Here is a 15,201-nt window from a genome sequence, read left to right as displayed (position 1 = left end):
TATCTAATTTCTCTTTTTTTCCCAAGTGGTTAACTATGAGGAACTGTGAAGGGTCTGAGATTTATCCTACTTACAAATGAATAAGCTAGCCTGCCACAGTCTCATTTATGCTGGCAGAACACACGAGACTCCTGGGTCACAGACGAAGGACGGGATCTATTACTCATAGCACAGCAAGCAGCGTGTTGGTTCCCCTTGCCGTGTTTCCAGACAGAGGGCTATGAGAAGAGGGCTGGGTGGTAGCTGCAGTCCAGTGGGTTATATTACAGGAGAGGACACTGAGCTTAGGGAACCTGCATCTTCTATAATGGGCAATGAGTCAGCCTGATCTTTGCCCCAGAGGGAGACATTATCTTTTTAGAGAACAATAAAAAATCTACTCTCTTGCTCTGGAGGGAAACCCTGTCTCTATCCTCCCAGGCTGTTAGTATACAAAGAGTCTTGAAAAGATAGCTTGGAATAAAAGCAGTTAGTGTCTCTGCACACAAGACCTTCAGAAATACAAGAGGCTCATGTAGAATTGTCTCCCAACAACAACCAGTTTGGGGAGAATCAGATCTTAATGCTAATGAGTTTTCCTATCAGTGAATATAGTATATCTCTATATTTAAAAATAATTTCTTTCAAGTCTTTCACTGAAGTTTTATTATTTTTTCCATAAAGGTTCTATACATATTTTGCTAGATGTATTCCTGGGTATCATGAGTTAATAATATATTTTTTTGAAGTTATGTTTTCTAATTGCTTGCTGTGTGACAGAGAAATATAACTTCTTAAAAAACTTTTTAAAACTTCTAAATTGTAAAGTAAAGCATAGAAACAGAACACTAAATGAAACAAATGTAGAGCTTAGTGGATAACTATAAGATGGATACACTGTAGCCACTATCCAGGTCAAGAAACAACTTTTCCTGTCATCTCAGAAGTCCCTCTATATGCCCCATACAGTTCACAGTCCCCTCTCTTCCCCCTAGATAACCACTATCCTGTCTTTCATAGCAATCTCTCCCTTGCATTATTTTACGCTATAATTTAGTCTTGCCTGTTTTTTTTTTTTTAAAAAAAACACCTTGTTATGTCTTTTAAGTCTCTTTTAATCTATGGATTCTCCCTCCATCCTTTGCTTTTCCCTACACTTCATCTGTTGCAAACTCAGTCTGTTTGACACAGAGTTCTACAGTGTGGATTTTGCTGGTTGCACACTCATGTTATAGTCCATCATGTTCCTGTGTCCTCTGGATTTCTTAGAAATTGGCAGCTTGATCCAGATGCTTCATCAGGCTCGGGTTTTATCCATTTATGTTTTTTTCAGGAAGTCTGGTTTTCACTCTTTTAAAAAAATATTAGCAGCCATTGATACTCAATATTTAGACTCATTAATTCATTGTCGGTTGCAAAAAGATGATATTCTATTTCTACCATTTTGCTTTCATGTATTACTTTGAATAATTGTATGAGATGCTTCCCTTTGCCTACTAGTTCGTTATCCATGGAACAGTTTATACAGAAAAGGCAGAAAAAAATGCTTGAGTTTTTCCCTTTTACTTCCCCAGTTTTCTTTTTTAGAAATGTGATGTTTATATTTTGATCTTAAATCTAGTCATTTAATTAATTTCTTATAGATTCTAATAATTTTTACCTGTATCTTTTATGAGAGTAATTATAATCATAAAATGATGATAGTTTAGTTTTCCTTTCATATTCTTATCCCTTTTACTTCTATTTCTTGTTTTACTCTGCTGGCGAAGATTATGTAGTATCAACAAAGGTACTGATGGTGGGCTTATCTGTCTTGTTCTTTATTTTAAGGGACTACTTTTTACCTGTCATAATTCCAAGTAAAAGTATATTGTTTGATAGAAATTGTTTCTTAGGTAAAGGAAAATTGTCCTCATTCCTACTTTTGTAAAAATTCTTATTACCATCAGGTTTTAAGTTTTATCAAATGATTTTTTTTTGCATTTATCAGGCAATCATATGGTTTTTATCTTTTAGCCTCTTAATGTGGTGATTTAAATAGATATATTTTGTTTATTTATTTATTTATTTTTTTGCAGTACGCGGGCCTCTTACTGCTGTGGCCTCTCCCGTCGTGGAGCACAGGCTCCGGACGTGCAGGCTCAGCGGCCATGGCTCACAGGCCCAGCTGCTGCACGGCATGTGGGATCCTCCCGGACCGGGGCACGAACCCATGCACCCTGCATCGGCAGGCAGACTCTCAACCACTGCGCCACCAGGGAAGCCCTAAATAGATACATTTTAGAATGCTGTTCCTGTTAGGATACAGAGGGGCCTGTAGTTTTCCTTTTTCAAACTGTCCTCAGAATGAGCTGTAGGACCATTGCTTCTTTCTGTTCTCTGGATAATTGTGTACTAGATTTAAATAATCTGTTAATTGAAAGTTTGATAGTTATTTTCTTTGTGGAATATTAACATTAAAAAAAATTGAGGTGTAGCACATAAGGAACGTTTTATTTTTAATTTTTCTGTGTCCTTATGTTTTTTTTTTTTTTTTTTTTTTTTTTTTTGCGGTACGCGGGCCTCTCACTGTTGTGGCCACTCCCGTTGAGGAGCACAGGCTCCGGACACGCAGGCTCAGCGGCCATGGCTCACAGGCCTAGCCGCTCCGCGGCATGTGGGATCTTCCCGGACCGGGGCACGAACCCATGTCGCCTGCATCGGCAGGCGGACTCTCAACCACTGCGCCACCAGGGAAGCCCTGTCCTTATGTTTTATATGTCTCTTGTAAACAGCATATTTATGGGTTTTTAAAAATCGAATCTCAAAATCTCTCTTTTAACTAATTTTAATCTACTTCTGTTTATTATGTTATCTAATTTGGTTTTATTTTTTTCTATCTTACATTGTGCATTTTATTTGTTCTGCTTTTTCTACTTTTTTGTTTTTTGGGGAGGGCCTTCTTTTGTACTTATTTAGTGTTTTTTTCTTTCTTATTCCACTTCCCCTCATTGTTTTGAAACTATATCTTATACTGTCTACTTAAATTTTTATCACTTATTTTTTTAACTTTCTAAAAACAGCACAGAGAATACTATATAGTGTATCCATTTTAGAGTTATATTACCTGAGATTGAACCCAGCTCTTTGCTTTCTAGCTGTGTGACCTTGGGTAAATTATTTAAACTCTGTGCCACTTTTATCTGTAAACTGAGGATAACTATAGTATGTAACTCAGAAGGTTGTTACGAGGGTTAAGTGAGTTATTACATATGTCTAGTACACTATAAACAATCAGTTGTGAGCTATTATTCATCTATATCTCAACTCTCTTCCCAATTAATACACATTTCTTAAACTCTGATTATCTCATCCTAATTTACATGTTATTGTTACCCAGTATTTTAGTTCTTTTTTTAATTCCACAAATTAATGTTTTATTATTAATTTGTACAATGTTTGTTTAGATTTATTCACACGTCCCAAAGTCTTTGCCCTCTATTCCTTTTTTTTTTTTTTTTTTGGTACGTGGGCCTCTCACTGTTGTGGCCTCTCCCGTTGTGGAGCACAGGCTCCGGACGCACAGGCTCAGCGGCCATGGCTCATGGGCCCAGCCGATCCGTGGCACGTGGGATCCTCCTGGACCAGGGCACAAACCCGTGTCCCCTGCATCAGCAGGCAGACTCTCAACCACTGCGCCACCAGGGAAGCCCTCTATTCCTTCTTGAATCTCAAACCTTACTTCTTCTTTTAAAAATTAATTAATTAATTACTTTTATTTATTTATTTTTGGCTACATTGGGTCTTTGTTGCTGCACGCAGGCTTTCTCTAGTTGCGGCGAGCGGGGGCTACTCTTCATTGCAGTGCGCAGGCTGCTCATTGCAGTGGCTTCTCTTGTTGTGGAGCACAGGCTCTAGGAATGCGGGCTTCAGTAGTTGTGGCTCACGGGCTCAGTTGTTGTGGCTCGCAGGCTCTAGAGCGCAGGCTCAACAGTTGTAGAGCACAGGCTTAGTTGCTCCGCGGAATATGGGATCTTCCCATACCAGGGCTCGAACCCATGTCCCCTGCATTGGCAGGCAGATTCTTAACCACTGCACCACCAGGGAAGTCTCTCAAACCATACTTCTTGACTCATTTTCAGAAATTTTATCTGTTTTGGTCTATTGCTAGTAAATCCCCTTAGGTTTCATTTATCTGAAAATGATTGTATTCCATTTTTGGTCTTAAAAAGAGTTTTGCCATATAATATTGTACATCAACTATAATTTTTTAAAAAACTGTTAATTAGAAAAATGAGTTTTGCTGAAACACAGTTTCAGACTGACAATTATTTTACTTCAGCACTTCGAATATATTATGCTAATGTCTCTGGTATTTATTTTCAGTCTAGAAATTGTTCTTTTGTAGGTGGTATACATTTCTCTTTGGTTACTTTTATGGTAGTTCCTCTAACTTTGGACTACACTTTTACTGTCATGCTTGAATTTACTTTTCATTTAACTTGCTTGATATCTATCATACTTCCTATATGTGTGGATTCATATCTTTCATCATTTATGGCAAATTTTCAAACAATTTCTATTCACATATTGTCTTTCCATTATTTTATTTCTCCTAGTGGAACTCTGATTAGACACATATATCTTCCCTGATGCTTAGCCTCTTTTTATTTTCCAACCCCTTGGCTTTCTGTATTTCATTCTGGGAAACTTCTTTAGATTTGTCTTCTAGTTCACAACTTTCCTCTTCAATTACACCTAATTTATATTTAATTTACAAATCCTATTTTAAATTTCAGGGATCATATTTTTCAATTCTAAGCATTTTGCTTCAAATCTATCTGGTTGTATCTAATGGATTCTTTACATTTTTTTATTTTTTAGAAATCACCTTTATTTCTTTTACATATAAAACATGATTATATATATTCTCTATATAGTAATTCCAATATCTAAAATCTCTGGGGCAATAAATCTGTTAATTATTTCTGATGATTCTGTCTCATGGTTTGTGTGTTTAGTAATTTTAATATTGTGAGCACTTACTTTGTTGAACATAATTGGTGAGATCTGTGTGCCTGAGATCTGCCAGCTACCAGTGCTCTAGCAAGTTCTTTGATTTCTTGGTTTGGAGTTTCTTTGATCATAAGGAGAGTGTAAGATTGAATTCCAGACTAGAGGGGGCCAGTTTCATGGGTTAAAAATTTCAGAGGGTGACTATTCCTCTTTTTCTTTTTCACCCTATCTAGAATCAGTGTGGAGACAGACTTCTTGATAAGCTTCTTTGGTTTGCTAGCATGAATATTCTTCCTAGGCCACCCCTGTCTAAGGTTATGGCCATCTTCAAGTGTCCTGGTCTAGGGTGAGATTCTCAAATTTAGCCCATCTACTTGCAGTGGCCCAAGGCTTAGCCTCCTCCCATTCCCTACTCTGATATATGGATTTTGCATTTGCTTACAGTGCATGCTACTTTTTACTCTTTTTCTTTTTTATGACTTTGGGATTTCTCTTACTTCCTTGCAAGCCAAGCTGTCTATTAAAAATAAGCTCATTGTAACAAAAATAAACAAATGGGACGTAATTAAAATTAAAAGTTTTTGCACAACAAAGGAAACCATAAACAAAACAGAAAGACAACCTATGGAATGGGAGAAAATACTTGCAAATGAAGCAACCCACAGGGATTAATCTCCCAAACATACAAATAGCTCATGCAGCTCAATATCAAAACAGCAAACAACCCGATCAAAAAATGGGTGGAAGGACTAAATAGACATTTCTCCAAAGAAGACATACAGGTGGCCAACAGGCACATGAAAAGATGCTCAACATTGCTAATTGTTAGCGAAATACAAATCAAAACTACAATGAGGTATCACCTCACACCGGTCAGAATGGCCATCATCAAGAAGTCTACAAGCAATAAATGCTGGAGAGGGTGTGGAGAAAAGGGAACCCTCTTGCACTGTTGGTGGGAATGTAAACTGGTACAGCCACTATGGAGAAGAGTATGGAGGTTCGTTAAAAAACTAAAAATAGGGGCTTCCCTTGTGGCGCAGTGGTTGAGAGTCCGCCTGCTGATGCAGGGGACACAGGTTCATGCCCCGGTGCGGGAAGATCCCACATGCCGTGGAGCGGCTGCTACTGTGAGCCATGGCCGCTGAGCCTGCACGTCTGGAGCCTGTGCTCCACAATGGGAGAGGCCACAACAGTGGGAGGCCCACATACCGCAAAAAAAAAAAAAGAAAACTAAAAATAGAGCTACCACTTGATCCAGCAATTGCACTGCTGGGCATATATCTGGAGAAGACAATAATTCAAAAAGATACATACACCCCAATGTTCATTGCAGCACTATTTACAATAGCCAAGGCATGGAAGCAACCTAAATGTCCACTGACAGATGAATGGATAAAGAAGATGTGGTACATATATACAATGGAATATTACTCAGCCATAAAAAAATGAAATAATGCCATTTGTGGCAACATGGTTAGACCTAGAGATTACTGTACTAAGTGAAGTAAATCACACAGAGAAAGGCAAATGTCATATGATATCACTTATATGTGGAATCTAAAAAAAAATGATACAAATGAACTTGTTTACAAAACAGAAACAGACTCACAGACTTAGAAAACAAACTTATGGTTACCAAAGGGGAAAGTGGGGGGAGGGATAAACTAGGAGGTTGGGATTAACATACATACCCTACTATATATAAAATAATCAACAAGCACCTACTATATAGCACAGGGAACTCTACTCAATACTCTGCAATAAGCTATACGGGAAAAGAATCTGAAAAAGAATAGATATGTGAATATGTGTAACTAAATCACTTTGCTGTACACCCGAAACACAACATTGTAAATCAACTATACTCCAATACAAAATAAAAAATTTTTAAAAATTAAAATAAGCTCATTGTAATTTATCCAAGACCTGGTAGAATAGTGTGAGGAAGGCTTTTTAGAGTACCTAGGTCATACTGCTAGAAGCAGAAGCCAAGAGTAATCTTTTAAAAATGTAAGATGGTCTCCATCTCTCTCCTATTAAGACCCTCTATGGCTTTCTCTAACACTTAAAAAATGTACCATCCATTCTGGCCTACCAAACCGGAAGCTGGTTCCTGGCACAGCTCACATCCCCTTCCCTGCCACCTTGCTGTTCCTCATGAGTAGTGACCTTACTCCTGCCTTAGAGCCATTACACTAGTGGCTCCCCCTGGCTGGCTTGTTCTTATCATTCAGGTCTCACTTTAAATGCCACCTTTTCAGAGCAGTCTTCCTTGATTCACCTCCCAACTTCTGCATCTCGTCACCATGCTTTAATTCCCTCTAGGGTACCTATTATCATTAACTGACATTTTCCCGATTATTATCTTTTCCTACTAGAACATGAGACCTACAAGAGCAGGGACCTTGTTTGTCTGGTTTACCACTATCCTCCCAGGGTTCAGAACAGTTCCTGACACACAGCAGCGACTCAGTGCATATTTGGTGAATGACTAGAGCTGAGTATTGGCAACATCATCTCTTTAGACAAGACGTAGGCTCTCCAGTGCTCCACAGTGCCCACTACTTCCTATTATCTCCCCACCCCAGCTTGCTTTGCTCTGGTAATTTACTTATCTCCCTGGCTCCGGAAGGTATTGAGTTTTCAGTCCTTACCCATAAATGTTACTCTAATTATCTTCGACATTTTGAGAGCAGAGGCTGTGTTTCAAGTTTCTTTTCTTCTTCAATGTCTTGCCTATAGTAGGAGGGAAGGAATTAAAATTCTTTGAATATCTCCTACAAGTCACGTACCAGCACAGCACTATACCTTCATTTATAGCCTCACAACAACACTATGGGGCCCAGGCATTACTGTTTGTATTCATTTAATAGGTGAGGTTAGAGCTGTTTAGGGTCACACAGTAAATGAAGGATCTGGCATTGGGACCTACCCAGACAACACATACTCAATATGAACTACTGTGAAAGGGCTGCTCATGTCTGAGGAACAGGTGGCTGTTTTCAATATGCAAAAGTCGAGATGGAGCAATTAATTGGATGTTTCAGAGTATTTCATGTCAGGTTTTACTTAACAGTCTGGCTATTCATTTATCACTTTCATTCCACTGAGTCTATAAAGATTTAGCTTGAGGTGTATCTATACTTGGCGAGAAGAGGCCTTGAAGATGTTAATCGTGCTTTCCACATGGTGAGGGTCCTGCACATCCAATATGTGTCTGCTGTTGACAAATATTATGCAATCTGACAGGAAGGAGATTTTTCCGAAGACAGTTATTTCAGTCAAATCATCACCTGTCACTGGATCACTGGACAAAGACAGATGCCGAATGTACCAAATGTGTGCCACACCACCAAACAATCTTTTAAATAACAAAATCTTATTTTTATTTTTTACAGAAATTCAGATATTCCAACAAATTTCTTTATATCCTGGACCTTAAAAAAATTACACACAACTTTTGGACGCAATACAACAGAACAGAATGAGAAAGGGAGTCACTTTTTTTAAAAAAGATAAAAACATACTTCGTATACTTAACATTTAGTGATTTACATGTGTATTACCTATGTACAAATGGTACATTGTCAATGACTCAACTTCAGAGCACTATGGTATGCTAAATTACACTTAGGTTGTATGGAAAAAATTTCTTAAAAACATTTGCATGTGGGTAGGAAGCACTTTTTCATTTTCATAAACACCACTATTAGTGTTGTAGGACTCCCAGTGGAATCTGTAATTTACATTGATTAGAGAAAGCCAATACCTTCTATTTTCATTATAGATAAAATAGAGAGGTTCCTCCCTTTAAATCAAAAATGAATTCTTGAAAAGTTGTGTGTAATTGAATTTAGTAAGCGGGGTGTTTTGAATGCAGTGGGAGAGTTAATATTTAAAGCAACAAATAACTCCCAGAACGGCTAATACTTTAGAGGTAATAAGTATTCCCCTAATTTGGTTCTTTAGAAAATCCATATCTTTGTGAGTTGAGTTTCACATATTTGACTGTATCTGTAATATACTTTTTAGCCGTTTGAAACATAATCTCATTTATGGTGAAAAGATGTAGTACCAGAAACATTTGGCAAAACTAGGAGTGTGGTCCTAATAGAGACAGGGTAAGAGAAAACAACCATGATCTGTATCTTGCTTGATTCTTCTTGTATTATGCTCTGTCTGCTCTTCCAGTGATATATGCTAATTGGATCTTAATTTCGATTCTAAAAATGAAGGCATTCTACATGTTCATGTTTTCTGCTCAGGTATAGCACATGGTTTGGCTTACACTGATTACCCCACACATACATTTTAGCTTGTTTTCATTCTCAAGCAATTGGCTACTTCAATATTAAATATTTTTCTGTTGTTGCATATTGGCAGGATATGCGGTGAGGGTGGTGGTGGGGGAAGCCTGGGAGCAAAACATTGCTGAAGACAACTGATCATTTGTCACTACTTCTAAATGCCAACCAACTAAAAAAAAAATTGAGTTTTCTTGAAACCAACATTAGTAAACAAAAAGCAACTTACTCCTATCAAGTTTCCTATCAAGTTTCTTCTGTATAAGTTTATATTCATTTATTTCTAAGGCTATTAAATTATTATTTATTTTGTTAGTACCACTCACTATCATTTAGAAATGGGTTTAATGGAATGGTGTTTTTTTAAGATAAAAATGAGTGCCTGTCAGTAAGGGAAAGAACGGATATGGATTTCTGATGTTATGTATGGCAAAGAAATAGAAAAAAAAGAAGGCATTTTAGATGCTATTTATAAAGTATATTAAATTCCTATGCATATATTAGGGAGAAATAGAAAAAGTGTTTATTTGATAGCAGCCTATACATTATATGTGAGCATCCAAGGTGAAAATGAGCTTTCTATATTTTTCAGAGTTCCTTGATGCTGTTTCCTGAAAGAGAGGGAAATCTATGTTGCTCGGGAAACCATGATGTAAAGATGTACTTCCTGTAATATACAGCTTGATGGAGTAATAGTATATGTCAGAAACACTTTCTCAGTAATAACACGTACACACAGATTAAACTGAACACAGAATTGGTAAAAAGTTTGAAGCGTTACATCTCTTAACCGAGTGGTTTTAACTAATTACACAGTGACATAAATGAACGGCAGACATGGGAACCAAAGGTCATGGCTCCTATGAAAACATTCACAGGCATTTTCCAAGATGCTTCCTCCATAACTGATGCTTGATCAGCTTCTTGGCTATTGAAATAGGAATAATTTAGGATGGACTGCCTTTTTTAAAATAATCTTTAAAGATTAAAGCTTTCTGTTTTCTGTTTGATTAAAAAAGGACAGTTTACAAACTTCGGTACATATATATTTTACATGTTAATTCTAGCACATTTATATTCCTTTTCCTTAAAATATTTCCTGAATGTGATTTCTCATGAATATTATCTGCTCTTATTCAATGATAGTTTCCAATGAGCTGGTGTTTAATCCGTGATCACATCTCCTTCCAGAAAATCACTCCCATCTCTGCCGATCTAGATTTAGAAGGTGCTTTGACAGTGGACGCTTCACTCTCGCCCATATTCATCTTGGTACTCTGATCTCTCCCAAGCGTCTTCCTTCTCGATGTTGATGTACAAAAGCTGTTATTCAATTTGTTTAGCTGTTATTTGATTTGTTTTGTGCTCATTCTAGAGAATATTGGCTTAGCAGAACTGCAGAAGGGGGTACGGGGTGGGGAAGAGAAAGACAAAAGAGAGAAAGAAGAAATGCATCATTTTCTGTCCTCAAGATTTTTGTGCATATTTGTCACGGAAAAACCACACCAACAAATGGTTCAAATGCACTTTAGATTTGTTATCAAAAAAGACTTGAAAAGTTTGCGGTTTCTGGTCCATTAAACAAACAGCACAGTCTTCCTGGTGAGGGGATCCCTTAATAACCCAGACATGCATATTCCCTATGTGTGGGTGAAGATTACAGGCTGCTTTGAAAGAGCAAGGAAGAATGCAAAATGATCCCAAGCATCACTGATTTTTCTGCCTGGCATAGAAAATGTCTCCTTGAGGATTTTCCTTTTCCTTCCAAGTTTTACTTTCTTATCCAATCAACATTATTAACAGCTACAAAAGGAATGATTATAAAGATGAATCATCCATGATCCAATCACCTTGAGACACGAACGGTTTTCTTCCCATGTCTCTTTCTATTTCTTACCTAAAATGTGCACTTATTTGGTACAGTAGGAATCACAGTATAGATGACATTTTTAACATTATATTAAAAACGTATTTCCTGCGTTTCCACTCTGCATCATCAGCATCGGTTTCTCATGACTGTGTAATATTCCATTCCGTTCTCATTCCTCTCCAGTCCACGCTCAATATTACATTCTCAATGATTTCACAAATGTCAGATATGTAGGTTGGTTTCTGTTTCTTTTGTTATTATTATCAATAATGAATATCTTTGCATATAAAACTATTTGTTCTCTTAAATTCTTTCTTTAGGACAAATGCTCAGGGGATGGCTGCTTTTTCTTTTCTCCAACATATTAGGGACTGTGCCTATATTGATAGAGACCACAAACAGTATGATCGACTCCATTCTTTTTATGATTTTTATAGACTTTGGCACTGTTGACCAGGGCTTAAGGGCACGTTATATATTGTGAAGATGGATCAGTGCACCTAGTTGGCCAGATTGGGGCTGAAAGAAAAAAAGCCTGTTGGGTTTTACATCACAGAGCACTTAGAAACACATATTATAATGAAACAATTGGCCCATTACTCAGTTTTAGTCCTCGTTTCACATCTCAAGATAAGATTATGCTTTTTGAATAAGTGCTAGGGAAACCTCTGAAAGATTCTGTCGTTGTTTCTAGAATTTAGCCCCTTGTTGTTTTCCAACATGCTTTAAAAAATTTTAATGCACTTTATGATTTTTAACGAACTTCTCTCAGTGAGAGAAGTTGCTTTAACGTACCCAGACTACACAGGGGATAATTGAAATATGATCATGTCATAATGATGACTAGTCTGTAATGATTCTTTGAGCTTGAATCATGCAGGCAGGGTGATTTCTTCAGATAAGCAACACAAGCAAGCCATTCATGGATTTTACATAGCGCTACAGGCACTTCTGAACTTGGTGTGGTCTCTGTTGCTGTGTCATGGAGGGGCTCTTGCTTGATGGTACCCAAAGTTGGGCTTGTGGGTCCATGATTCCACTACTCCAGCATAATTCACTCACTCTGCATAATTTTCTATTTAAAATCCACAAAGCTGCACGCCTGGGTTTTCGAGTAAGATTTGTGAAAGGTGCTAGTGGGGGAGGGGAGGAGGAGTGGGGTTGTAAGTGTAGGAAGGAGAACAGGGAAATGGGTGATGAAAAGTGGCCGTGTGTGTGGAAGAGAAGGTAGTCCCGGGAAGTGTACTTCTCAGGACTATACGTGTGTGATGTAGGGCAAGAGGGAGGCGAGAGGGAGTCCCCATTGTCTTAGGTTTGCAAATGAATATACCCCTGACTTCACGATAGAAAAGCCTGACGTGGTGTGAACCATTTGTTAGCATCTCGGAAACGGAGACTCCCGCTTTCTCTTTCCGCAGCTCTAAGCTGCCTGATTTGGCTTTATAACATCCCACTGGGCTGGGAAGAGAGCAAACAGGGGTGGAAGGGCTTTAGATCAGGGCTTTAGTTCTGACACACAAGCCTGGGGAGAAGGGAGCTTCCTACAGGGTAGGTACCTCCCTGGGAAGATCCTGAGCCTTCTTGTAGGAAGGGAACCTCTGTGGCCAGTCTCACAGGGTTTCCGGTTTACAGTCCACCATCTGGGCCCATGGCGGAGGGGCAGACAAGGACAAGTCATTCATCACCAACCCTTCCTGGATCTGCTTTGGTCTTGGGTCACGGGTAGCCTCCGTGTAGCCAAATGCCTCACTGGATCCCTCGCTGTAATCTCACCGTCGATTACTCAGCCCTTCCTTCTTAAAGTTCTCTTCTTTGTTGACCACTGTCCACATTGGGACTATACTCCCCACCCCCAGTACTAACCTTGGGTGGGGAGGTGAGGAGTGAATGGGAAAAGAGAGAGTGAAGCCTGCAAGCCAGGCCTGGACTAGGGAAGGCAAGTGGGGCTCCTCGGGTACGAGATTTAAGGAGGCGCTCACTCTCAGGGTCGTGCAAATGCAGGGCGAGGGCCTCCTTAAATTTTGCATGCCAGGCTCCTCATTTGCCTCACCCTAGTCCCAGTCCTGCTGTGAGCACAGGCTGCACTGTCAGGAGGCCTCCTGGGAAAGCTGGCTGGACTGGGGTTACTCAGACACAGCTCCCTAGTGCGTGACGCCACCATGCAACAGGAACCCTGGGGCATGCGAGAATTCTGCAGCCTGTGCTAGGCTAAAAGAGCCAGCACCTGTGTTCCAGGGTTGATCAGAACACCAACACTCCTTATACAATACCAGGAGAACACTTTGCCAAAGGAGTGCAATTAGAATTCTACAGCAATCACTTAAATGGCCCGCACAAAGAATTTTCCACCTGAAAGCTTGGCAGGGGCTAGCCTTTCAAACAGACGTGTGAAGCCAGCAGGTGGAATAGGATAAAGGGCAGAGTTTCCCTCTCCAGATGTTACTGTCACTCCTTCTGCCTAATAATTCTGAGACACCAGGGCCGTCTGCAGAATTTGGTGGTAGCATTAGCATGGTTACACTGTGATCTTCGCTTTGTAAAACATTCTGCTTTTTTCAAAACTTTTGCTAACATTTCCCACGCACCATGGATGTTGCAAAGCTCAGGGGAGGCGATTTAAAAGCTGTCATCTTCTCTCAGGTTTGTACAGAGCAGGGCTGAATAGATAAGTCATTCAATGCTGCTGTGGATCTTTGTTCAGCCGGGTTTGTCCTTGTAACACGTCACGGGCTCCGAGTCGCCTATGTTCCATTTCCAAAGGGCTCTTTGCAAACCCTTTACGAAGCTGTCATTTGAATCGCTGTTCATGAGAGCAGCATTTATAACGGCCACATTGTCCAGGCTGTCTAAATGCTGTGGTGTCGTTGAATTTTCTATGTGTTTGCCGGCTTTGAAAGGTCTCCTGTGATCTGCTTCTGCATATTGTTCCTATCCGACCTATTCAGTTAGGGCTTGGAGCTCCCACTGTCAGGACAGCTGAGGGGCAGGCACTGTCTAAGTGAGAAAAATGCTTCGTGGGGGTGGTCAGGCTTTTAGCAGAATAGCTTGCTGAATCTTTGTTGTGAAAATGAGTAAGGGCGGAATTCCAGGCCATTTTTTCTCATCGGCTATACAAGCTTAGTCATTTTCTCTCACTCTGTTGTTTCAAACTGTGCCCACCTCTGATAGTGCCTTCTGACACCCTTCATCTCTGGGAGGTTGAATACAGTCCCCTGGAAATAACATCTCACCATCTACACCCTCAGGTGCTGCAGACAGGATCTGCCCCACAGTGGGTGTGGCAGGGTAGAGCTGGCTGCAGGTTCTCTGCCTTTCCTCTCCTTGAGAGATGGGCTCTATGTTCCCCTCCCCTTCAATCTGGGCTTTAAGAGTACTGGTGGTTTATTTTTTAACATGGTAAAAGAAAAACACATAAAATACATTTACCCTCTCAACCACGTTGAAGTGTACAGTCCAGTAGTGTTCGGTATATTCGCACTGTTGTGAAACAGATCTCCGGGACTTCCCATCTCGCAAATCTGAAATCCCATACCCATTACACAACATCCCCCTTTCTCTTAGTAACATACCCCCATCCCTTAGTAACCACCATTCTGCTTTCTGTTTCTATGAATTTGATGCCCTTAGATAGCTCCTTTAAGTGGAATCATGCAGTATGTGTCTTTTTGCAACTGGCATATTTTACTTAGCATAATGTCCTCAAGGTTCACCCATGTTGCAGCCTGTGACAGGATTTCCTTCCTTTTTAAGGTGGAATAATATTTCATTATATGTATGTACCACATTGAGTTGATCCATTCATCTGTTGATGGACATTTGGGTCCCTTCCACCTCTTGGGTATTGTGCATAGTGCTGCTATGACATGGGTGTGCAAATACCTCCTCAGGACCCTGCTTTCAATTCTTCTGGATATATACCCAGAAGTGGGATTGCTGGATCATATGGAAGCTCTGTTTTTAATTTTTTGAGGAACCTCCATACTGTTTTCTATTGCACCATTTTACAGTCCCACCTATGGTGCACAAAGGTTCCAATTTCTTCACATCTCT

General features: G+C 39.6%; 1 protein-coding gene across 1 annotated transcript in view; it reads right to left on the bottom strand.

The window, feature by feature from the left end:
- Positions 1–8,339: 8,339 nt before the first annotated feature.
- Positions 8,340–15,201, bottom strand: part of LHFPL3 (LHFPL tetraspan subfamily member 3) — a 534,211-nt gene continuing 527,349 nt past the window's right edge. The window contains exon 3 of the mRNA XM_032643957.1: positions 8,340–10,676. Within this exon, the coding sequence (XP_032499848.1) occupies positions 10,648–10,676 (29 nt within the window). The 3' untranslated portion in view covers positions 8,340–10,647. The remainder of the gene's footprint in view (positions 10,677–15,201) is intronic.

The sequence above is a fragment of the Phocoena sinus genome, chromosome 9 (assembly GCF_008692025.1).
Source record: "Phocoena sinus isolate mPhoSin1 chromosome 9, mPhoSin1.pri, whole genome shotgun sequence".
NCBI classification, from domain to species: Eukaryota; Metazoa; Chordata; class Mammalia; order Artiodactyla; family Phocoenidae; genus Phocoena; species Phocoena sinus.
This window is presented reverse-complemented; position numbering and strand designations above follow the sequence as displayed.